We start from the raw sequence: 25,807 nt of genomic DNA, 5'->3' as shown, positions 1-25,807 counted from the left end.
TCTTTCTTTCTTTCTTTCTTTCTTTCTTTCTTTCTTTCTTTCTTTCTCTCTCTCTAACAGGAACCACCTAGGATTTAGTGTCTAATGATTGGAAGGCAGTTTATCAGGACATAAAGACACTAAGTTTGAAAAACTGGGCAGGGAAGGGGATCACTTTATAAACTATCTAAGTTGTGATAAGAATGCATGCTTTATATGCCAGGCATGGTGGCACATGCCTCTAATCCCAGCACTCAGGGAGGCAGAGGCAGGAGGATCACTGTGAGTGCCAAGCCAGCCTAGTCTACAAAGTAAGTCCAGGCAGTCAAGGCTGCACAGAGAAACCCTGTCTTGAAAAAAAAGAAAAGAAAAGCATGCTTTATAAAACCATTGTACTTTCAAGTCCCTATTTGGGTGATACTGTTGCTGGGTGATGGTGGTACACATCTTTAATCCTAGCACTTGAGAGGCAGAGGCAGGTGGATCTCTGTAAGTTTGAGGCCAGCCTGATATACAGAACAAGTTCCAGGACTGCCAGGGCTGTCAGGGAAACTCTGTCTTGGGAAAAACAAACACCAAACAAACAAATATGTAATGGATGTTTTGCTTTCTTTAAAAAACTTAATTATGTATGTTTTGTTTTAATCTCAAGTGTGGGATTTTAGTTTGGGTTCCAGTTTTTTCACAGCTGATAATTACCTCCTGCGGGGCATGGTCTTTGCCAGCTGGTGATGGCCTGCCTTGTGCTGCACAGAGCGGGATGTGGTCTAGGACGCTAAGGGATATAAATAGGAGACCTGGAGAGAGGTGTTGCATGTGGCGAATGGCAATTTGGAGAGACCAGAGACCAGAGACTGGTGGTGTGGTGGCTTGGAGGAGACTGCTTGCTTCATTTACTGTTGACAGTGATTGGTATAGCCCCAAAAGAACCCACTGACCCTAAACAGCTGGGAGAAGTAAGAGGGTCTGTGCCCATCTTCCCACTAACGTCTCTCTTACCTAGGGTTGGGGAGTTGGAAGGAAGAGGCATTAAGGAACCCCAAATGAAATAAAGTTTAAAAGTGAAAATGGCACAAATAAACGAATAAAGCCTGTGTACACATAGCAGTTAGATGAATGAAGCCATTGGTTTCCTTTTGGCTTGGGAAAATGGTGTTCTGGGTTTCATTGTACGTGATTAGCAGCTTTCACTTCTGTGTGGCAAGGATCTTGTCTCTGCCTTTGAGTTCTACCCCAGCCTGGGTCATGAGGTCAGTAATGTTTTTTCTCCATACTGTCAGTGTGACTATTTAATATTCATTCTAGCTGGGGATGGTCTGAAAGTCATCTTGTGTCTGTGGCAAGTGTGTCTCCACCACCAAGGTGATATTCTGTATGGTCTTGGGCTCCATCTTGTCCAGTTGACTTGTTGCCCTGGTTGGTGGTGACCTCTCTAACTCTTTACCTATTGTCTTAGTGTTCTGTTGTTGTGAAGAGATGCCATGACCATGGAAACCCATAAAGGAAAGTATTAATTGGGGCTGGCTTGCAGTTTCAGAGGTTTAGTTCATCGTGGTGAGAACCATGGCAGCATGCAGGCAGACATGGTGCTGGAGAATGAGCTGAGAGTTCTACATGTGGTTTGACAGGCAGCAGGAAAAAGAGTGAGCCATTGAGCCTGGCTTGAGCATTTGAAACCCCAAAGCCTATTCCCAGTGACACACTTTTTTTTTTTTTAACAAGGCCACTCCCTAGTGACCAAGCAATTAAATATATGAGCCTATGGGGGTCATTCTTATTCAAACCATCACACTAATACTTCAGGTTCTCAGCCAACATGCCCCTAGCCTCTGCTTCTTGAAACAACACAATTTTGGGGGCCACTACCTCTTATTAGCTAGACACACTGGTGAGCTGAGCAGGTGCTGCTTTGCTGAGAGCAAGGCCCTCAATGGATGAGGCTAACAGCTGCCTCAGAGTCTCTTAATATCTCTGACTCTACTCAAGCATATGTGGTGGTTTCAATGACAACACCCCACAGGGTCATATATTTGGATGTGTGGTCCTCAGTTGGTGAACTGTCTGGTAAAGACTACGAGGTGTGTCCTTGTTGGAGGAGATGTGTCACTTAGGGTGGACTTTGAGGTTCAAAAGCCCATGCCAGGCCCTCTCTGTTTCTGTGTCTGTCAGTCTGTCTGTTTGTCTGTCTCCATCTTGTGGATTACATGTAAGCTTACAGCTGCTTCTCCAGCATAGCACCTGCCTGCCTATAGCTATGCTCACCACCATGATGATTGTGGGCTAACCCTTGGAAACTGTAAGCCAGTCCCCAGTTAAATGCTTTCTTTTATAAGTTGCCTTCATCATGGTGTCCCTTCACAGCAATGGAACAGTAACAAAGACAACACCACTGGAGCCCGTGTCCTCCTTGCCCTCTGGGTGGTGAGAGGTTTCAAAGTGCTGTCTTTTAAGCATGCAGCCTATCTTGGCATATAGCCATCCCTTTGTGTCACTGGCCAAAGCAAGGAGGTAAGGTGTCCAGTGTTCTGATGTCAAAAGGCACACAAGAAGGCACTGTCCAAGGCTTTCTTTTGAGTTAGGAACCAGCTCTAATCATGAGGGGCAGGCCACCACCATAGATGCTGTGGCCCTGTGGGGCAGCTGTCATTTTGTCAATCTGTATGGGATATTGTCCAGACGGATTGATTTCTCAAGTGTTAAATAGGTTAAGTCTTTTTTTTTCCAGACAGTATTTCTGTATAACCTTGGCTGTACTGGATTCCCTTTGTAGACTAGGCTGGCCTTGAACTCATAGTGATCTACCTGCCTCTACCTCCCTGAGTGCTGGGATTATAGGTGTGCATCACCATGCGTACTTCTCAGATTTTTTTGTTTTTGTTTTTTCAAGACAAGATTTCTCTGTGTAGCCTTGGCTGTCCTGGACTCACTTTGTAGACCAGGCCGGTCTCAAACTCAAAAAGATCTGCCTGCCTCTACCTCCCAGAATGCTGGGATTACAGGTGTGCTCACCATGCCTGGCTAAAATTTTAATTAAGTTAGTAAGTAGAGGCTTTTTAGATAGGGTTTTACTATGTATGTAACCCTGGCTGACCTGGAAATGATAGCACCCCCCTCCCCTTTTGAGACAGGGTCTGTCTCTGTAGTCCTGGCTGACCTGAAACTGGATATGGAGACTAGGCTGGCCTTAAACTCACAAAGTTCCACCTGTCTCTGCCTCCACTGTGCTGAGACTAAAAGCACTTTCTCTCTTTTTAAATTATATTTCCTTAGGTAAGACATTTTCATGAAAGAAAATTTACAAATAAATGTTTGTATTTATTTCCTATATCAGTGTCCTCTTCAAAGGTCCCTTTTTATCCCAAATTTGAAAAGATTTTTTTTTCTCTTAGTATAAAGAAAGCTTTGAAGAAGAAAGTATTTCTGGCATTTGGTTACATATCTGCAAAAGTATTGGCTCATTCCCAAATCTCTGTTGCCCACAAAAATTAGGGAATCTGTGGATTCCCCCTAGGTCCATCATTACTGGGGCAGCTCTCGCCAAGACCACTCTGGAAGGACTAACATGGAAGGTGGGGAGGAAGAAGAAGCTGTGAGCCTGACCAAGAAAATCCTCCTGGGCCAGACAATCCCAGCTGCCAGGGCCGGCCTAGTGGTACAGGAAGGGGAGGCCTGTGGAAGGGCCTGCTTTCCCTTCTGAGTTTAGGAGGAGGTTTCATTAGGATAAAGCAGGTCACTGGGGGGAGGGTGTAGAGGGTGGGGCACTGGGCACTATACCTGAGCCAGTAGGTGAGCTTCTTAGGAACTTAAGTTCAGTTTTCACTAAAGCCCTGGCTTAGTCAGCATACTGAGAGCTGGCTGTCTCACACTCAAGACAGTGGGAGAGCTTGACGGTCTGCTGGAGTCAGGATGCTGTCTGTCCTGAGAGGCACACAGAGGTAAGGCGGTATGGCTCTGGGTGGCCAGCATAAGGGGCACTTGCTCTCCTTCTAGAACAGTTCAAAAAGCTGGCAAAAATACAGTGATGACATTTGTCTTTAAAGGGAAGTTGGCTTGGATTTGGGGAATCTTCTTTTGAAATCAATCTTTTTAGATTTCATTTCAACCTTTGAATTTTTGTTACTGACGATTAAACCCAGGAATTTGCTTGTTAGCTTGTAGTAAAAGCAAGCACTCAACCATAGAATTATAGCCCGGGCCCAGTTTCACTTTGGACAGGAAAACGTTTTGGAGTCTGAGAAGCCCACAAGAAAGCTGCACCCCAGCACAGAGGTATCAAAATTACCTTGGTTATTTGGGCTGAAGATTTTGGTGCAGGTCAGGGGGTGGGAATGGTACTGGTACTGGGGACAGGGACTTACTGGCTTGGCCAGTGAGTTCTGTCCTGCTGGGTCCCTCAGAGTTGCCCTCATTCACAGCTGTAGAGAGAAGATTGGCCTCTGCTTTTAGTCATCTACCCCTCCCTCTCATGGATATTGTTGGCATATTGTAAAGATTAGGCTCAGAGTTTTCCTGTTTAGTGATGAGTAAAGCACAGACCTCTGCAAGTTTCAGGGCAACCCTTAAGCTTAGGGTCATTCCATACCAGGTTCCTGTTGTGTCCTGGGACCCTGGTCTGATGGTGGAAGGCTTAGAGTGTTGAGCCCAGGGGAAGTCTTCCTCAGGGACAGAGCCATGGGGGCCCGTGTGACCTTGTGAATGGTATGTATCCCCATGGAAGCTTGATATAGTCATGGAGTCTGTGTGTTCCTGTGGCTGACTGTCACTTAAGACCAGCTATTAGAGTCCAGTCTGGGGCCTGGCTTTGAAGAGGAATGGGTAAAGTAAGAAGCTTGGCTACAGTTTGCTGGTGCCCACCATCTTGATCACATGTGGGTAGGATGAGAGCTGAGACTGAGCATGGTGGCATATGCTTGTTGTGTGTGACAAACCTTCCTAGGGGAAACACAACACATATCTACCTACCCCAGATAGGGATCCCATCACAGACCAAAGAGCAGATACCACTAAAGTCCAATTTGATGAACCAATGAACTTTATTGGGGTTACTTACAGAAATATGGGTGAGAGATTACTTAAAGCAGCAGAAACGACTCAAAGTCAGCTGTATTACCAAAGCCCACCCAGCATGAGTGACAGCTCACAAAGCTGGGAATCTGGAGCACATTATAAAACCTGCAGGCAGCTCAACAGGTTGGAGACTGACTTTTCCAGGTGCCCCAGTTAATCTAGACCTCTTCCAGGTAGCTTTTCTGGTCTCAGTCTTAAAAGACTATGTAGCAACTTTCAGGACACCCAGGGCTACAAAGAGACTGTCTCAAAAACAAAGGAAGGAAGAAAGTACAGAGGTTACTTTTTCTGTCCATGGAGGAGCTCCATTGTTGACTGATGTCACTATTTGTTATGGAGCATATTGGCCACTGTCTGGGAAGGGGTGAGCTCTCTCTGGCAGGAATCCTAGAAAAGCCTGGCTTGTGATTTAAACAGGCCCTGGAGTCTAATGGTCAGTTTCCAAGTAGATGATACACTGTTTTGTTTGTGAAGGTAACCTGATATATTTTAGACCTGTGTCCATAAAACCTGGCTGGTCAAGAGCTAGGTGATTCCTCCATGAGGTGCAGCCAGGTGTTGGGGTGACTAGGGGGACATGGAGTATAGGGTAGTTTGGAACCCATTGTGATAGCAATGGCATTCCTTGGAGTCGCTATGTCATTTGTGGACCAACTACCCTTTGCAAGAAACTAACAGGAGGATTTCGGAGACTGTTAATACTGTTCACGATCTACTTGCCTACCTTTTGGAAGGTGTTCACATGTGGTACACGAAACTCTCTGGTCCAGGAATTCCCATCCTTCTGGATCACTGGCCAGTGATATATGCTCTGGGTTTCCAGGTGGTTCCTAAGTTGGTCTCACTGCATACTAGTGAACAGAGGTCAGGTGTCCCATTGACTAGCATGGCAGGGGGCCCTGGAGCTAACAGTTTGTCTTGTAGGACTGTGCCACATAGGTTGAGGGTAGAGGTGCCACCGTTGGGAAGAGCAGAGATCTGGGCATCCAGGAAGGTGTGTGGCACACACATTCTTACAGCTTTGCTTCTCACCTAGATAGCTCAGACTGGCCAGGGCTCACTGCCAGAGTTTCTAGGTGGGCCAGAATGGAAGAACTGTGAACATTTTCTCATATTCCCAGGACCATGAACCAGTTGCTGCTCCTAGGAGAAATCCTTGTGGTATGGTGCTAAGCCCCCAGAAGGAGCTAGCCCTCCCCTGTTCCCTGGGCTCTCCAGGTAGATGTAGTAACTACTGTTTTTCCTAAATTACATTGGGATCTATGAGAGTTTTGGCCCCAGCCTTTCACAGCTTCTCCAGTAAAGGCTAAGTGGGAGTGGGGTAATAGGACCAGATGCTTTGCATAAAAACACTTGACCATTAGGCCCAGAGTCATTCCCTGCAAAGGGCCGTTTTTCTTGGTGGCTCAGCAGAGCCTGCTGGTAGGAACTGGAACATTCTGGGGACTGCTTTCACCAGTAGGAAACAAACAGCCCATCTGCCTCCTTCCTCTGTTCCAGCTAACCTACTTATTTCTTTATTTATTTTGGCTTTTTTTTTCCTTTCCTTTCCTTTCCTTTTCTTTCTTTCTTTCTTTCTTTCTTTCTTTCTTTCTTTCTTTCTTTTTTTTTTTTTGAGACTGGGTTTCTCTGTGTAGCCTTGGCTGTTCTGGACTCACTTTGTAGACCAGACTGGCCTGGACCTCAGAGACTGGCCTGCCTTTGCCTCCCAAAGTACTGGGATTACAGGCATGTACCACCACGCCCAGCTTAATTTATTAAATCACCCAGTGGGTAATTTAGCAGCAGATAGGGTAACATCTCCAATGTTCAGATGGGCTCCGTACCTCCTTTGGTGGTTGAGCCACTGAATCACAAGATCCCTTTCTAGTGGGTCCTGTGACCATTTCTAGCATGTGGGGGGGGGGGGTTCATGGTTTTTGTTCTGATGCCCTCTTCTTGGTGGAAACCTCTTGATTCTAAGAGCTGTATGACACACTCAAGCCGTGGAAGAAATGGAGTTGGAGGGCTTGAGTAGATACCTGGGGACCAGGTTCTAGGCAAAGACCTTAGATTATGTCTTCCATCTAAGAGTAGAATAGACAAAGGCCCAGGTCTGACTGTGCTTGGAAGACGGTGTTCATGTAGGGATGCTTGGGAATCATGGGAAACATGCCCCTTTCTACCCATGTTATTAACATACAGTTCTTGGTCCTCAGACTAGAAGACTCAACAGTATCATTGTCACTCTGAGTCTATTCAAGATGCCAGCTGGTAATTGAGGCAGCCACCTTTGCAAGTTAACTGGCTTCTTCTATAGGAAAATTAGGACCAACAAAATAGGTTAGCAGGTGCCAGCGCTTGCTGGGAAACCTGAGTTTAGTTCCTAGAAGCCAGGTGGTGGGAGGAGAACCGACTCATGCAGTTTGTCCCCTGACCTTCACATTCATGTCATGGCGTGCACATGCACAGGGAGGTAAGCACACATATGTACAGTAAATAAATAAATGTCTCCTATATTTGCAGCTGAAAGCTGGCTTGTGACTTGGAGCCAAGCACTGGATGGTCTTACATCATGGGAGATGTCCTGGTAAAACAGTACTATTTTGTGAAGCTGACAGAGGCTTGTGGAGATTTTAGAAGTGTTTACATTCCATCTTGAGAGGATGGTGAAAGGATTCACAGTGTGAAGGTTTCTTTTTTGAGGGGTTTCTCTGTGTAACCCTGCTGTCCTGGAACTCATTCTGTAGACCAGGCTGGCCTCAAACTCAGGGATCTGCCTGCCTCTGCCTTCCCAGTGCTGGGATTAAAGGAGTGTGCCACCACTGCCTACTCACAACAGAGAGTTTAGGTCAATGCTCTGAGAAAGAAGGGAAGATTCCCTTCACTTTCTGCACATAAGAATCAAAATTTATTTTTAAAATTTAAGTTTCTGTATGTCCTCATGCAGAGGACTGGGCAAGGTGTAGGGTCTTGGACTATGGCTGTCCTGGTCCCCCTGCTCAGGCAGGGAGGATGTACGGAGGGTTGTGGGCTGTGGTGAAGCATGGGTAGGTGGCGGACTTGGTGGCCTCTTCAGCTAGTGATTTGGGAGCCCTTGACTTGGTACTAGGGCTGTCCCTGTAAAGGCTCATTCTTGGCAAACCATTAAGACAGATGGTTAGTGTGTGCTGAAATTTTATGAATCTAAGAGGAAGCCAATAAAAGGTAGCATGTTTAAGGAATTATCTTTCTGTGCAAGAACCATGTGATGGGGAAGTGAGGAAGGCCAGCTGTCATCTGGCTGTGTTCTGCACTGTTCTCATCAGGTGGGGACTCTTACTCTAACTACATAAGGCTGTAAACAGTCATCTCCCCAGGGAGTGCTAACCATAAAGACATAAAGAAGCTCTTGACTTGGGGTGTTGCCTATGTCAGTATTGGGAAGACTTAATCCCTCCAGCTCAGTGAGGAGTCTTCAGTAGAGACTCTACAACCTGATTGCTGCCATCTATTTTCTGCTGGTCTCTGTGTCAACACTGCTCACCCAGGAGAGAAATCTGACCGAGTGTATCTGACCAGCTCTGTCTACTGTAGCTGGGATTCCTATTTAGTTCTTTCATTCCATAGAGGCACCACTGTGTCTCCTCAGGGAGGATCCTGAGCTCTTTGTCTTTGTCAGGGAGTGTTGGGGACATGACTGACACACAGCAGAAGTGACATGTCCCATCCTAGCTAGGGTAGAATTTTGAATGGCTCTGTGGGGTGGCACTGGGTAGTGATACTACACTGAGGTCCTGAGGGATTTTGTGTTGGGCAGTACTGGTATTGCATGTCATTATGGGATGACCGCATCTACCATGGCTTGTGTCTTTGCAATGTGTACTATGAGTGGAGATGACAGAAGATGACTGGAAAGAGCCCAATTAATACCTATAGTTTCTAAGCTAAACACATAGGTGCAGTCTCAAGAGGGTTTCTGTCATATGTGGAACCCCAGCCTCATCTATGCAGAGGAGCTTGAAGATCTGGCCTTCTTGGAACAGCAAGAATCCTTAGCCCCCAGACTAAGGTCCCTAATAACTGTTTCCTGCCAGAGGGACTCAGTGCTCCTCAGAGGCATGCTGACTCTAGACCTGGGCCAAGAAAGTTGAAGATGAACTTGGTAGGCTAGCAAGCTGACAAAGAGCAGGGAAAGGCAGCCAGTGGCAGGCAGGACTGGTAACTTGACCAGAGCAAACGTAGTAAAGCTACTGATGGGAGTATCTTGCAGCCCGTATGCAGTGAGGGATGCTAGGATCTGGTTGGACTCACCTTGTTGGGAGACAGAGGTTTAGGAAGGTGGGTACAGTGAGGGATAAAGAACAATTCACTTGTCCCAGAGTGCCAGATGGAAGCTTCCCAACTGCCTTCCCTCACCCACTTCAGCTCTGGCCACTGTGACCCATCAGTCTGGGCCATGTACAACAGATGACACTGTTGTAAATGTCCCAGAAAAGGTGTTCAGCCAAGAGCCTTGAATTAGAGCCAGCCAGGATGTGTGCAATCTGTTCTTTCTGCTGCTGTCCTAAATGTCCTAGCAGGAAAGGAGCAGAGCTGGTGCCCAGGAAGACTCTAGCAGTAAGCCGTTAGAAGGGCTAGGTTTTGTCTGCAATGCAAGGAAGCATAGAACAGAGAAAACTCATGTTGACAATATGATTAAGGGAACCATGTCCTGTGGGATAAGACCTACCACCTCCCTGGGTGGGTAGGTAGCAGCTTTGTAAAGCCCTGGTTCTTCACATCCATGTCAATAATCCCTTTCTGGCCTGTGTGGAATGTACTGCCTTGCTAGGTCCTGCCTCGTATACAAAATCAGTGTGGGATGGTTTGGGCCTATTCCCTTCTCTTCTTCCCCTCTGACCTAGAGCCAGAAGATCATTCTTCAGTGACAGGTCCCTGAAGGGGATAATTGGGGATGAGAAAATAAAAAAGCAGGAAAGTTGGGAGTAGGTCTTACATAAACTGAAGGGCTATGACAAGCAAGTTTATTAAGAAGTATAGCATCTTCTGTATTATTTGTGTCTGAGGGATAATTGGACAGAGTCATCAAAAGGCTATCACACAAAGGGAGTCATCAAGAAGATAATCAAGCAGTGTTGCACAAAGGAAACACAGGACATCACAAGAGTACCAAGTGCCACAGACCAGGACTCTTTGGTATTGAGACTGATAACCACAGCCCTCCAAGAAGTGGGAAATAGAGTTCCCAGGATATGAAACCATAGCTCCCTCAAGCTCCTGGCCTCAGGCCCTTATTGGTCTTCCAAGCATGTTCTGGTTTTAGACAAGAAACTAAGTCTTCATACATCAAGGTCTCTGGGGAAGTCCTCAACCAGTCTGGCCCTTAACACCTCCCACAAAACACATAAAACTTTGGATTCCCAATGGATTCCCAATTCCACAGGGCATTAGTGGGTTTCCACATATAGGTGAGAGGTGGGTGATATCACAGGGTCTCTCTCTGCCAGCTACCATGGGTCTGCTCTGAAAGGATACATTGATGGAGAGGTGGCTAGGCAGGCTCCACCCGGGAAGGACAGCTGTCTTGGACAGGTAATGACACTTGTTTAGGAATTGTAACCAAGCACATCCTATAGTTTCCCAGGCTGAGCATCCAAGACTCACATAGTCATCATCAGACAAGGGAGGCTACCCAGGCCCAGTCAGGTGCTGGAGACTGCTCTCAGAAAACTGGAATCCTAACCTAATCTATTCAGTTGTTCACTTAAACTGTGGATACCATCTGTTTTTATGTCACCTGGTGTGTAGGGCACAGTTAGTTCAGGAGAGTTTCAGCCCCTCCCAGGATCCATCAAAGCATCTGACCAGAGTTTTGCCAAAGTGGGGAAATCCCATCATGATCCTGTTTCTGGGAAAGAGAGGATCCAGGGATGTTTGGGGAGCAGGTGACTCCTCACAGAGCAAACATATTAAGGCTGCTGATGGGAAAACCAGACCCAGACACCGAGAGGTAAGTGCACACCCTTAGTGTATAAGGCAAAGATTGCTAACAAGGCAGCATCACAACCAAACCCAAGATCTCTGAGGCTAGGAAGAGATGGTTTTCTAATACTCTACTGCATATCTAAGAGTGTCCTTGTGGGTGTGCCTCATGTGGTAGCTCTGTGTCCTGGGTTGACATGGCCTATGAATTAGGCAGGGACAGAGGCATAGGCAGCTCCAGCCCCCTATAATGCTTTTCACTGTGGCTTGGCTCAAGGCGGGGACAGCCATAGAGCAGCAGCAAATCCCCTGAAATGCTTCTGCTTTCACTTCAGCAGGTTGAATGCCAGCACTCCCTCTCTGTCCCAGGATGTCCACTTGGCAGCCAGCTGCCTGAGGTAGCCCCTCCCCACACAGGAAGGCTTAAGAGCAGTTCCATTCAGTACCTTGGAAGCTAGATTGTGAGAAGAAAGTTTGTGTGTATGTATGAATGTATGAGAGTGTGAGTATGTGTGGTAATGAATATGTGAGTGTGTGAGAGTATGCGTATGACTGTGTGTGCATGTGGGTATGTGTGTTTATGCGAGTGGGTATGTGAGCATGTGACTATGTATGTGTGAGCATGAGTGTGTGAATGTGTGTTGCTTCAGAGGGCTGTCTCCTGGACTTCAGAAAACAGCTCTTTGTCCTCACAGGGTAGGGTCATACGGAGAGAGCAAGCAAGCTCTGTCCTTGTCTTTTCTTCAGGACAGGAATCCCAGTGTTCCTATTAGTGTTCTTAATAGGACACTATCACTTTCCAAGAGTCATCTCAAACTGTTTTCCTGTTGGAGCTGGGGCCTTACCATGGGGGCTCAGTTCATATTTACCCTTCAGTCTTCGCTCTGCAGCTCAGGGGCTTGGGGGGGGGGCTGTAAGCCCCCAGTCCTAGGTGCTCTAGGTTCTGAGACAAGCAGGTCTGTGTCAGCCTGTCCCAGGCTTACCAGTTGTTACAGGGCTCCTGGCTGAGCAGTTGGCGGGACTGTGTATCCAAGAGGCACTGAGCAGGTATCGCCCACAGGTCCTTCCAGGTGGTACTCTTGTTCCTGGTGCTGGCCGTGTTCCTGATGCTTGCTTTCCTGCCTGTGGACTTCAAACTACTCCCATCGTAAGTCATGTGCAGATGCCTTGTGCTGTGGGAGGCTGTGCTCTGCCCCTTCGGCCCTGAGAGCAGTGCAGGGATCCCTCCTGCCTCACTGCCCCATTGAGCTTCAGTGTCCTCTCTGGGAGGGAGTGGTGAGCTATGCTTCTCTTGGGCCTGTCTCCTATGATGACAAGCCCCCTGGGAAGGCTTCTGAGGAGGCTCTGAGGCCTGGCATGGTTAGTCCAGCTTGGGAAGGGAACTGAATAGAGCTGGGTCTACAGTAGGAGCTTTGAGAAGGCTACCTCCTGGCCTACAGAAATGGCCTGGCTTATAGCATGGCTTATTTCCCCAGCACTCTGGGAAGCCCCTATTTTCCTTTTCTTCATGTTGTCTTTGGTTGGATTTGTATGACAAGGAGGGGTAAACTATCCTCTGAGAAAATGCATTGTCCCAAGGTCTGCTGTATTCTATTCCTTACCATCTTGTCAGTCTTACTGGTTTACATTAAGACAGGAAGTTGCCTGGTGCTGTCTGGGTACATCCTAGCATTTGTTAGGCTGCCTGACCTGGGCTGAGATCACAGACCCACTGCCACACAGGGTGCCCTGGGAAGCAGCAGGTTCGGGGGACTATGAAAATGCTTGGGGTCTGGGGTATCCCACGGCTTGCACGGGAACAGGAAGTACAGCTGTGGAGGACATCTTGCTGCGTGGGAAAATAATATCTGATACAGAGAATGGCCCTGGACTGCAAGATTGCAGGGTGGTGGGACTGGACTAGGAACACAGCCTGGAGGATGGTAAGAGGAGATGGTATTGGGACCTCATGTTGGTGGGCACTACTTGGGGAGTGCTGTTGAAGGTGTGTGGGTCCTTTACTGATGATGGCCTGTGCTTTCTCTACTAGTCTGCTAAGGGACAAGGCCCAGGAACCACCAGTCACCAACATCATGTTCCTCAAGACACACAAGACAGCTAGCAGTACAGTGCTCAATATCCTTTACCGCTTTTCGGAGTCTCACAACCTGTCCACAGCGCTGCCCGAGGGCTCCAGCTTCCATCTGGGCTACCCCTGGCTTTTTGTGACACGGTATGTGGAGGGCATGAAGCAGAGTGGCCACCTGAATCATCGCTTCAACATCATGTGCAACCACCTGCGGTTCAACCTGCCTGAGGTATGAAACACGGAGGTGGGAAGAGGGACGGGCTAGAGCTGCCTCGCTCAGAGCTATGGGTGTAACTACGGCACTTACAGGGGTGGAGGTGGGGTAGGGTGCAGAGTCAAAACAGTGGAGGAGGAGTTTGGAGTTGTAGGGTTGGAAAGGCCTTCCTGTAGACGCTGATAGGCCACTGTCTTCAGGCTGCCAAGAGAGCATGCAATAGCTCTCGGCATAACACTCGTAGCCCCAGTGCTGTCTTCCTGAGGGCATTCCAACCCTCTCTCACATATCTGAATTTCTGGTTCTGGAAGAACATACTGGGCTCTTGTTGCCCCGAAACTTCACACTGGCTCCTTTGGGGCGTGAATGAGGCTCCAGCTCTGTTTTGGGAAGCTGGGACCTGTGGGAGGTAAGGACTTTCTGGGTATCCAAACAAGATTCTCAGGGTCTTTAGTCTCACCTACTCCTTCTCCATACAGGTACAGAAAGTCATGCCCAATGACACTTTCTACTTCTCCATCCTACGGAACCCGGTTTTTCAGCTGGAGTCTTCCTTCATCTACTACAAGGACTACGTGCCTGCCTTCCAGAGAGTCAAGAGCCTGGACGAATTCCTGGCAGATCCATGGAAGTACTACAATGACAGTGTGGGCCTGAAGAATGTCTACGCAAAAAACAACATGTGGTTTGACTTTGGCTTCGATAACAACGCCCCGGCTGAAATGGCCTATGTTCGCACGTGCCTCTCGGAGGTGGAGCGCCAATTCCATCTTGTGCTCATTGCAGACCACTTTGATGAGTCGATGGTGCTGCTGCGCAGACGGCTGCGCTGGCAGCTGGATGACGTCGTGTCCTTCAAGCTGAACGCGCGCAGCCAGCGCACCGTCTTGCACCTGATGCCGGAGAGCCAGGAGCGTGTCAAGCACTGGTGTGCGCTGGACTGGCAGCTCTACCAGCATTTCAACCGCACGTTTTGGGCCCAGCTGCATGCGGAGCTAAGCCCACGCCGGCTCAGGGAAGAGCTGGAGCAGCTGCGGGTGAGGCGGCGCGAACTCACCACCCTGTGTCTTCAGGACCCCGAGCCCAAAAATAAGACGCACATAGATGATCCGAATCTGCGTCCTTACCAGTCTGGAAATGCCGAAATTCTGGGCTACAACCTCAGGCGTGGTCTGGACAACACCACACTGCGCATCTGTCAGAGGATGGTGATGCCAGAGGTTCAATACATGGCCCACCTGTACTCGCTGCAGTTTCCTGACAGGGCTCCTAAGAGCATCCCATTCCTGAAACAGTAGGGGTTCAGCTAAGTGACCCTTTCTCCCCAGGCTCTCCTGGGAGCCCTAGACTTTGCCAGCCTAACTTTCCAAAGTGAAGAACAGGGTGAAACTGTGAAGAAACCTACCCATCCCCACTTCTGGGGACGGGGCCCTATCCCTAATACAACAGGCACAGCTAGTCCACAGCTGAATCCACCACCCATTGTAGAGACAATGTTCTAGATAGCCAAGACTGTAGTCTTGTGCTCTTTAGTTATCTGTTCACAGAGCCGGTCTAAGCAGCCCATCAGGTGAACATCAGCCTAGAGGAGCACACTTAGGCAGTGGGCCTGTGGATCCACGAAGAGACCAAGAACAGCTCCGTGGGATTTTCTAGCCATGTGGATTCAGCGCTGGCCACAGAGCCATGCCTGTTTGGGTACAGAGGCAGCAGCTCAGAGGTGGATTTGGGGGAGATGGGATGAAGCGGCAGCCTTCCATCTCTGGCTTTAGGAAGGACAGTGTTGACTGAGAGATGTGAAAGTTGGTTAGCCTGAGCACAGGCACAGCCTACCTTTTAGCTTCCTGCTGGACAATCCTGAAAGAGAAACTACCTGGCTTGCTGAAGGTGCTCAGAGGGTCTTTGGTTGCCTTGTAAACCACATTGTATATCATCTCAGGGATCACCTTTGGGTATCTCTTAGTCATTCATGGAGAGATACTAAGCACCCACTGTCCAGCTCTGGCTGGATGAGGTACCTGGTTACCTGGGGTGCCTAATACCAGTTAGCCTGGGAAAAGCAGGTACCATGTTGGGGAAGAAGCCACTGTTACATACTCTGTAGAGTTTCATCTTGAGCCTTGCTTGTTGAGCTTTGGTGGAGGCTTTTCTTCTGTGTCAGAGGCCTCAGCTCCAGGAAAGAGGGTGCACACTCCTCTGGACACTAATTTAATAGGGATACTTTAAGAAAAGTAATTGTCTGTGAGTTTAGAGATGGTACAATGAGCTTGTCAATCCAAAAGAATGTTGTAAATGGAAAAACGACTTTCCCAAACTGAACAGAGATAGTCAAGAATGCCAGGTATGGTGGCACAGGCCCCTAATTTCAGCACTGGGGAGGCAGAGGCAAGGAGCTCTCTGAATTCAAGGCCAGCCCGGACTACCTAGTGAGTTCCAGGACAGCCATGGATATAGGGCAAGACGCTGTCTAAAAACAAAACAAAGCAGAAAACCATAAATAAACAAGTAAAAACAAACCCCCAAACCTCTGAAATCAGACAGAATTACTCGTAATAAACTTAGGTCCTCTGGAAGAGAAGTAAAAGAAAAAGTTTCTGCTCAGGACCTCCAGGACCAAGTTCTCAGCACAAAGGTGTTTCTCTCCCCCACCTCCTCTAGAGGAATGGAGGGCAGGGATAAGGGACAAAGACAGGAGACAGAGGAAGAGGGAGAAAGGACAGGAACAAAGAAGAGGGGAGAAAAGGGGCAAGGGAGAGGAAGAAGGGATACTTATTGTAGAGTGGAAACAAGGGACTGCCTCTGCTTAGAGAGGGAACAGACGTGGCACAGAAGAAAATGGTGGTTTATAAAGGTACAAGGGGTAACCCTGTGTTAGGATGAGGTGTTTAGTTTTAATTGAGCATGTTAATTAGGTGAGACAAGGGGGGATTTTGATTGCTGGACTTCAGTACTTTGATAGCTGAACCTTGGGCCTGACTAGTCAACCAGGAGGACAAAGTGGCCAAATGAGGGACTGGACCTTGGTGGCTAGCTTCAGGAATATAATGGTTTTTAGCAAGTTTGAGGGAATCCAGAAGGGCAAGGCCTGCCAGAGCCATGCTCGCTACACTCGAGCTGGCCAGAGTCTCTTCATGAGGGGTGCGTTCTTAGTTTCTGAGCCTTCTTTCTCTCTAGCTCCTTAATTAGAACTTTCAATTCTTTTTTATTAAATTTTTATTTTTTATGTTAATTTCAGTTTATTTACTTTGTATTACAGCTGTAGTCCCCTCCCTCATTCCCTCCCAACCCCATCCTCCCTTCCTCATTTCCTCCCTGCCCCTCTCTAAGTCCACTGATAGGGGAGGTCCTCCTCCCCTTCCATCTGACCCTAGTTTATCAGGTCTCATCAGGACTGGTTGCATTGTCCTCCTCTGTGGCCTAGCAAGGCTGCTCCTCCCTCGGGGTTAGGGGAGGTCAAAGAGCCAGGCACTGGGTTCATGTCAGAGATAGTCAGAACTTTCAGTTCTTAGTACACTTAATTTTTCTTTTTCTAAGTACTAGAGATTGACCTCAAGTGTTCTAGGCAAGTGATTTAACACTGATCCTCAGCCCTGAAAGACTCAAGAAGAAAGTAATATGCAACTCTCACTCTCTTTCTCTCTCTTTCACACACGCATATATATGTATGTGTGTGTGTATATATATATAAATATATATACATATATATATATATAAATGTCTCTCATATATGTGAGACAAATTAGTGTTGATTTATGTGTGTGAAATTGATGAAAACATCTTGCTTCTTTGAATACATGCTTTCTCTCAGGAAAAACTGTTCTTTATGTAGACTAGGATATATTTGCTGGTAGACACACACACACATGCACACACATATATACTATTTTCTTAGAGCATAAGAGGCTAAGAGTACTTGAATTACAGCCAGCAACTGATGTTCCATCATTTTAATGTATTGAAGAATGATTTATATATTTCTTTGACTTAATTTAAAAATTCCATAAACATGGATCCCACTCATTTATACTTTATTTTTACAGCTATACCTAGATTACACATAAAAATTACATTAATAGACAAGCAAAATAATAATTTATTTTTTTATTAAAGACCCTGTTCATGGTGTAATCATTGTGCCAATGTACAGAAAGTAATAATGGGCACTGCCTTACACTCTAATCTGAATTTGTTGTCTTCACTCAAAACCACAACACTCACCTCAAGGGGATAAGAAATAATTTAATCTGAGGCCAAATGTGAGTGACATGGCTCAGGAATACCAATTTAGGTTACCTTGCAATCGTGTTCTAGCCTGAGAACAGTTTGATGAAGTTTTCATAGTTGCAGAACAAAGAAAGTCATATAATAAACCATTTTAAAAATACACCAATGGAAACAGTAGGTAGATGGGTTCCAGAAAAGGGAAAACCCTGCTCTAGACCTCAGATTCTGTCTGATGATATTCTGAGCCTTTGGGATGATGGAAGCTCGGAGTCTGTTAAGTTAATACATTCCAAAAAGTTTTACCTATTAGTTACAGGATGTTAGGTCAGTCACGGAGATAAGAGGGCTGTGCTGGACAGTTTATGTCAACTTGACACAAACTATAGTCATCTGAGAGGAGGGAGCCTCAATTGAGAAAATGTCTCCAAAAGATTGGTCTGTAGAGAAGACTGTGGAGTATTTTCTTAATTAGTGATTGATGGGGGAGGGCCTAGCCCATTGTGGGTGGAGCCACCCTGGGTTGGTGGCTCTGAATTCTATAAGAAAGCAGGCTGAGCAAGCTAGGGGGAGCAAACCAGTAAGCAGCTCTCCTATGGCTTCTGTATCAGTTTCTGCTCCAGCATCTTGCTCAGTTTGAGTTCCTGCATTGCTCCTCTCACTGGACTGTGATTCAGGATGTACAAGTCAAATAAACTCTTTCCTCCCCAGCTTTCTTTTGGTCACAGTGTTTCAACACAGCAACAGCAATTCTAATTATGACAGAGGCTATAGATCTATTGCTCTGGATAAGTTCCAACATCCCAACGTCTCCTACAATCATTGAATCAGCCCATAATCAGTTAATCAGCCTTGGAGGAAGTTTAATGTAGGATATGGTTCTTTCTAGAAACATGTCTACAGTCCCTGCTGCTTGCCAAGCATTTACATTTTGCGTGTCTAAGGGTCATATGGCCTTACTGTTTCACACCACCACAATCTGATGTAGAGGAAACAGAATGGCAGACAGAAGAGCGTCCAGGAGAGAGGAGTAGTAGGATCCTAGCATTGAGATGTAGTAGCTGTTATGACCCAGCTTTGGTTCACAGAAATGGTGGAACATGGACACAATGGAGCACTACTCAGCAATTAAAAACAAGGAAACCCTGAAATTTGCAGGCAAATGCTGGGAACTAGAAAAGATCATCCTGAGTGAGGTATCCCAGAAGCAGGAAGACACACATGGTATATACTCACTTATAAGTGGATATTAGACATATAATATAGGGTAAACATACTAATCAGAAAGGAGGACCCTGGGTAAGATGATCAGTCCTCACTCAGAAAGGCAAATGGGACAGGAAGAAGAAGAAAACAGGGAATAGGACAGGAGTCTACCACAGAGGGCCTCTGAAAGACTCTATCCAGCAAGGTATCAAAGCAGATGCTGAGATTGATAGCTAAACTTTGGGCAGAGTGTAGGGAATCATATGAAAGAAGGGGGGGATAGAAAGACCTGGAGGGGACAGAAGCTCTACAAGGAGAGCAACAGAACCAAAAAATCTGGACACAGTTGTCTTTTCTGAGACTGATACTCCAACCAAGGACCATAAATGGATATAACCTAGAACCCCTGCACAGATGTAGCCCATGGCAGCTCAGTCTCCAGTAATGGGAAGAGGGACTGTCTATGACATGAACTCAGTGGCTGGCTCTTTGATCACCTCCCCCTGAGGGGGGAGCAACCTTACCAGGCCACAGAAGACAATGCAGCCCATCCTGATGAGACCTGATAAGCTAGGGTCAGATGGACGGAGAGAAGGACCTCCTGTACCAGTGGACTTCAGGAGGGGCATGCAGGAGATGAGGGAAGGAGGGTGGGATTGGGAGGGGATGAGGGAGGAGGCTACAGCTGGGATACTAAGTGAATAAACTGTAATTTATTAAAAAATAAAATAAAAAAGTTTTTAACTAAAAAAATCCTCTTTATTTGACCTAATTATAAAATATAATAGGAGTAACTTATCTATATTAAAATAATCAGGAACTCTGCCTGGCTTAGTGGAGGGAGGGTAGCAGATGAGGGAAATAGGCATTTTAAACAACCAAAAATTACATATGTAAAAACTAGATTAATGAAGACTTAAAACTAGACACTGAAGACCCCCCCTCCCCCCAAAAAAAGGAGACAGTCCAGACAGGAAGCTGTTGAAGAGAGTCCTTAAAAACTGTGGTAAAGATTCTGAAGTGCAGCTCTTCATAGTTGATGGCTCCTGTAAGGGTAGGAAGGGAAGGACTCAGTTTTCTCTGTGGGCCTAGCCACTGGGAGTTTGACTATTTTCCTGGGAGTATATGGGCAACACAAATTCGACTTGATGGGGGTGGTGCAAGGGTGGAAGTGTGTACCAGGGAGAAGTGGGGCTTGAGTGTGATAAGGTGTGTTGTATAAAATTCCCAAATGCTGGAGCACATTGAACAGTTCTTGAGTGGGAGTGAGGATTGAAAGAAAATTAAAAACAAACAAACAAACAAACCAAACTAACACACTATACAAGGGACCAGTTCCAGAGGGCTGCCAGTCGAAACTGTCCCGCCTGGTTTATTCCACAATTCCTTTTTATAGTGAGAGGAAAGCACCTCGCCACAATGAAAGGGTTCATCGAGAAGTCAAACTTGTTTATCTTTACCACCTGTCTGTGTGATCCTCACACAAACAAAAGGAAGTGAACTTGGCAAAACAACCTGCCTATCCCTGTCTCCAGGTGAAAGCCAGGGTGAAAACATGTTTTTCCACTGAAAGTTCAATAACAAAACAGCCTGACAAACAAGCAGCTCTCCACATCCAAACAATTAGTAAAAATATTATACTGGTGAAAAAAAATCTAGATTGATTATGTTTCTCCTTGTATTTACAATTATTTATACTCAACAAACTATTTATATTTAGAGTATTAAAGAAATTACTATACTTTTTCTTTCTTGTTTTGGTATTTCAAAGGCACACTGCATTTATTTCTTTACATATATATATATTATTTTTATTAATTACAGTTTATTTACTTTGTATCCCCCCTGTAGCTCCCTCCCTCCTCCCCTCCCAATCCCACCCTCCCTTCTCCTTCTCCACTCATGTCCCTCCCCAAGTCCACTGATGCAGGAGGTCCCCCCCTTCCATCTGATCCTAGTATGTCAGGTCTCAAGAGTGGCTGCATTGTCTTCTGGTAAGGCTGCTTCCCCCTCAGGGGTAGGTGATCAAAGAGCAGGCCAATCAGTTCAGGTCAGAGACAGTCCCTGTTCATATTACTATGGAACCCACTTGGAACTGAACTGACATGGGCTACATCTGTGCAGGGGTTCTAGGTCATCTCCATGAATGGTCCTTGGTTAGAGTATCAGTCTCAGTGTTGGGAGCTGTGGCTCTGGCAGCTGCTTTGATATATAGATCTCAGCAGAAAGACTGCTTTTACCAAGAGTTCACTGAAGTCAGGGAAAAATTTGCAAAATCTCCTTTTGTTTGTGACAGCAGGTGGGATAGCTTGTGAAGATCACACCTCTCGCTTCACCTCCTTGTGAATTTAACCCATTGTTCTGAGCTGTTTTTACTCTGGCTTTAAAGCTCTCTGCAATAAAAAAGTCAGGCTGCTGCTACGTTGCTGCGGTGGCTATGGAGTCTGGATCCTCTTAAAAAAGTCTCCTGTGTGTTGTGTGCTAGTTTATTAATTTTAATCCTCACTCCCAACTCAAGAACCATTTGACTCTGCTGGCGGGCTCCGGCATCTCAGAAAAGACAACTGTGTCCAGATTTTTGGTTGCTCTCCTTGTGGAGCTTCTGTCCTCTCCAGGTCTTACTATCTCCCCTTTCTTTCATTAGATTCCCTGAACTCCGCCCAAAGTTTGGCTATAAGTTTCAGCATCTGTTCTGATACCCTGCAGGGTAGAGACTTTCAGAGGCCCTCTGTGGTAGGATCCTGTCCTATTCCCTGTTTTCTTCCTGTCCCGTTTGCCTTTCTGAGTGAGGATTGATCTTTTTAGCCAGAGTCCTCCTTCTTGATTAGTTTCTTTAGGTGTACAGATTTTAGTATGTTTATCCTATATTATATGTCTAATATCCACTTATGAGTGATTATATACCCTGTGTGTCTTTCTGCTTTGGGATACCTCACTCAGGATGATCCTTTCTAGTTCCCAGCATTTGCCTGCAAATTTCATGATTTCATTGTTTTTTATTGTTGAGTAATATTCCATATTACTCAACAGATGTACCATAATTTCTGTATCCATTCCTCAACTGAGGGGCATCTGGGTTGTTTCCAGCTTCTGGCTATTACAAATAAAGCTGCTACAAACATGGTTGAGCAAATGTCCTTGTTGTATACTTGAGCATTTTTTGGATATATGCCTAGGAGTGATTTAGCTGGATCTTGAGGAAGCGCTATTCCTAATTGTTGGAGAAAACGCCTGATTGATTTCCAAAGTGGTTGTACAAGTTTACGTTCCCACCAGCAGTGGAGTAAGGTTTCCCTTTCTCCACATTCTCTCCAGCATGTGTTGTCACTTGAGTTTTTGATCTTAACCATTCTGATGGGTGTAAGGTGAAATCTCAGGGTCATTTTGATTTGCATTTCCCTGATGACCAAGGACGTTGAGCATTTCTTTAACTGTTTCTCTGCCATTTGATATTCCTCTATTGAGAATTCTCTGTTTAGCTCTGTACTCCATTTTTTAATTGGATTAACTGATTTGTTGCTGTTTAACTTCTTGAGTTCTTTATATATTCTGGATATTAGTCCTCTGTCAGATATAGGGTTGAAGAAGGTTTTTTCCCAATCTGTAGGCAGTCTTTTTGTTCTGAACTCACTATGGAGATCAGACTGGCCTCAGACTCACATAGATCTCGATGTATCTCCCTGTCAGATGCTGGGATAAAAGGTGTGTGCTACCAAACTTGTCGTGAGCTTTAATTATTAATGAAGATTGATATTTAGTATCTAAATCATTATAATTCTTATCTGTGGATACTGTCTTGATAAGATTTTATTTAAAACCTTAGTATTGTACAAGGTTTTAGTTTGGGAAAGTAAATGAGAAATCACAGAAGAAGTTAGGCAACTATATATCATTCTTTTCCCTACACACCTTTGTTATTACTAAGAACAGTGGTAGAAAAAGAGATCAGCTCTATTAAATCTTTATTTTTTTTAAATTTTTTTGTCTTCTTGAAACAGGGTTTCTTTGTGTAGCCCTGGTTGTCCTGGAATTTGCTCTGTAGACCAGATTCTCCTTGAACTCAGAGATCCACCTGCCTCTGTCTCTCAAATGCTGGGATTAAAGGAGTGTGCCACCACTGCCTGGCTCATAACTAAATCTTTTTTTTTTCTTTTCTTTTTTTTCTGAGACAGAGTTTCTTGGTGTATTCCTGGCTGTCCTGGACTCACTTTGTAGACCAGGCTTGCCTCCAACTCATAATGATCTGCCTGCCTCAGCCTCCCTTAGTGCTGGGATTAAAGGAACGTGCTACTACATCTGGCTTCATAACTAAATCTTATAGCCTATTTTAATAGTTAGAAAATAAAATAAGATCTAGTAGTATAGATTTTAAACTCTATTTTATTTGGGGTTCCTTAAAGCCTCTCCTTCATAACCCCTCAACCCTAAGTAGGAGAGAGAAGATTAGTGGGGAGAGGAGGACACAGGCCCTTTTATAGTAGGATTATCATTGTATTGTTCATTTCCTTTTTATTAGGAGAATAAAAATATTTTTAATCCTAGCTAATTGTACTATAGGATACCTTAAATGTTCATTCAATCAAGAAACATCTGCCTTTGAAGGCATAACAGATCTATCATAAATGTTGCTATTTTTGGAAACTGACATCTTTTTTATAATTTGATTAAGAAGTATTAACTTAAAGTTTTAGATTTCTGTATTAGATGGCTTGTTGTTGCTGCTATGATAAGACACAGACCCAACCAACTTGTTGAAAGAGGGTTTATTTGGCTTATGCTTCCATGTCACATGTCATTGAGGGAAGCTAAGGCATGTGCTTGAAGCACAAACCATGGATGAATGTTGCTTTTGGATTTGCTTTTGCTTTCCCTGACTTGCTCTATGTCCTTTCTTATATAAAATGGGCTCACCTCCCTAGAGTTGGCATCACCCACAGTGAACTAGGCCCTTCGACATCAATTAGCAAACAAGAAGATTGTCTTGTATTGTTGAGAAATATCCAAATGATTCAGTCACTCATCTATGAAATAAATGGCTAAAGTCAAAACATTTACTAATGTGGACAAAGCTCTCTGAAAGAACCTATTGTTTGGTAACCTACACTCAGAAAAATCTCAGTCAGTCACAAAGCTCTCTTGATGCTTTTCAGAATACTTTCCTGAGGTAACTGACATGACAGCTGGAAGGAAAATATGTTTAACAAGTGGTTGTGCCCTTAAGAGGAAGGATTGGAAGAGAGAACGGGGAAGAGAGATCACTTTTCACTTTTACAATCTCCTGGAGTGTTTGAACATTTAAATTAAATGTATGTGTTTTAATTGAAACAAAACTTTTGGTTGATAAAACAAATAGAAGAAAAGAAAACTGTCAAGGAAATTGCCATCATCTTTGGGCAATCATTTCCAGGGGTTGATCTCAGGGCAGATAAAATATTACAATTTTATTCAACTGGAAGACTAGCCATAGGTGAGATAAACTAGGGCAAATTGTCTGTCCAGTGAAAAGAGCCCGTTCCAGATACTCCTAACAAAGCAAAGTTCTGCCTAAATACTTTAAATTTCCAGGCATGGCTTGTGGGATTTTCTTTGGTCTTGGTAGACAGATGAAATTCTAAAGCTAGAACAGAAGGTTCCCCTTCCAGAACTCCTATTGGATGTGTTATGGTCCTTTTGTTAGCTATGGTACACACATTGCTAGTGGGAGACACAGCAGCAGCATCCTGATGTGTTCTTGTAGTGCTCATTTTTAAAACCCTGTTTTATTTGGGGTATTTATGCCTCTATCTTCTTTCCAACAACTGCCCAACCCTAGGTAGGACAGAGAAGGTTAGTGAGGAGAGGGGGTGCAGACCCCCTTCCTTCTCCCAGCTGTTTAGAGTCAATGGGTTCTTTTAGGGTTATCCAATCCACCAACAGCAAATGCAGACAACAGTCTCCTTCCAGCTGCTGCACATGGAAGCGTTTCTCCCTGCTCCAAACCATCTATCTCTTTGGTCTCTCCAAACTGCTACATGCCACATGCCAGTGCCACATAACACCCGTTCTCTTTCTGGACTCTCAACTTATATCCTCCAGATACAATTTTTTTTCTTGATGTGTTGGTGCATGCCTTTATCCTAGCACTTGGGAGGTAGAGGAAGGTGGGTCTTTATGGATTTGAGGGCAGCCTGATCTACATAGAGTACCAGGCCAAGCAGGGCTACATAGTGAAACCCCGTGTCCCCTCAAATTTTTCCAGCAATTAAAAAAAATTGTAACTTAAAGAATGTTCAGATTTGTGGATGTAGTAATTATAGTGTGGCAATATGAAGAATTCTTCTTAGCATTATTTCCAGTTAACACAGCTAGCTGGGAGCTATGCAAAACCACAGCAGAGTGCATTGGAAACAAACGTGGTTTGGAGCTTAAGTTTTGTGGAGCAGTGTGTGCTCTGATAGTAGAGCTGCAATGGTGGGAGAACACTCTGGAGCAAACACTTGTTAGGGAAGATGTGACAGAATGTAGACCATGCCCTGCATCCTTCACTGAGAAAGTCTTGTTGCTAAAAGAAAAACAATCAGGTGAACTAACTGTACATGTTGTGGTAGGTTAAGAACTTATGGATTACCTGGAGGCAAATGCATTAAAGGAGCTGATCCTCCTTTTGTGTGTAATGTAGAAATGGAGCATAGTAATGTCTTATTGCATGCTGAGGTCCAGCAGCTCTTGGAGAAATAATTCAGGAGTAAAATGCAGAACAAATTCAGGTTTCTCCAAGATAAGGTATCAGTTCAACCAAATGTTTAATGATGTGAATTTGGCATCAGAGTGTTGGTTTGTTGCCTTGGGAGTGTGTGTGTGTGTGAATGTGGATGTGTGCATGAAGGTGTGCATACGTATGTGAGTGTGTGTGCATACGTATGTGGGGCAGGGGCCAGAGCACAACCTGTAGCAACCATCCACTATTTTTTTTAATGCTTTTCAATCTTTTGAAATAAAAATATGATTATTTTCCTCTTCAATTTTTTCTATTCAGCCTCTATCATGTACCCCCATTTTGCTCTCTCTCACAAATTCATGGCCTCTTTCTCCTTAATTATTTATATATTTAGGAATTATATGTATATATG

The 25,807-nt window shown here is 45.2% G+C and overlaps 1 protein-coding gene across 1 annotated transcript; it reads left to right on the top strand.

The window, feature by feature from the left end:
- The first annotated feature begins 3,885 nt into the window (after positions 1–3,885).
- Positions 3,886–14,569, top strand: Gal3st2 (galactose-3-O-sulfotransferase 2). The gene is made up of 4 exons (XM_055616270.1): positions 3,886–3,914; positions 12,050–12,136; positions 13,028–13,286; positions 13,751–14,569. The coding sequence occupies exons 1-4, from the start codon at positions 3,886–3,888 to the stop codon at positions 14,567–14,569; spliced, it is 1,194 nt and encodes a 397-aa protein (XP_055472245.1).
- Positions 14,570–25,807: the final 11,238 nt, after the last annotated feature.

Source organism: Psammomys obesus, unplaced genomic scaffold (genome assembly GCF_907164565.1).
Source record: "Psammomys obesus unplaced genomic scaffold, mPsaObe1.curated_primary_1811, whole genome shotgun sequence".
In the NCBI taxonomy this organism is placed as follows: domain Eukaryota; kingdom Metazoa; phylum Chordata; class Mammalia; order Rodentia; family Muridae; genus Psammomys; species Psammomys obesus.
Note: the sequence above shows the minus strand (reverse complement) of the source record. Positions and strands in the feature narration are given on the sequence as shown.

Excerpts from the sequence above, each read along its gene's own strand:
- Gal3st2 (XM_055616270.1), top strand. The coding sequence starts at position 3,886 with ATGCTGTCTGTCCTGAGAGGCACACAGAG. Across the intron at positions 12,137-13,027 it reads GACTTCAAACTACTCCCATC|GGACAAGGCCCAGGAACCAC; the intron begins GTAAGTCATGTG and ends TAGTCTGCTAAG. Across the intron at positions 13,287-13,750 it reads TGCGGTTCAACCTGCCTGAG|GTACAGAAAGTCATGCCCAA; the intron begins GTATGAAACACG and ends TTCTCCATACAG.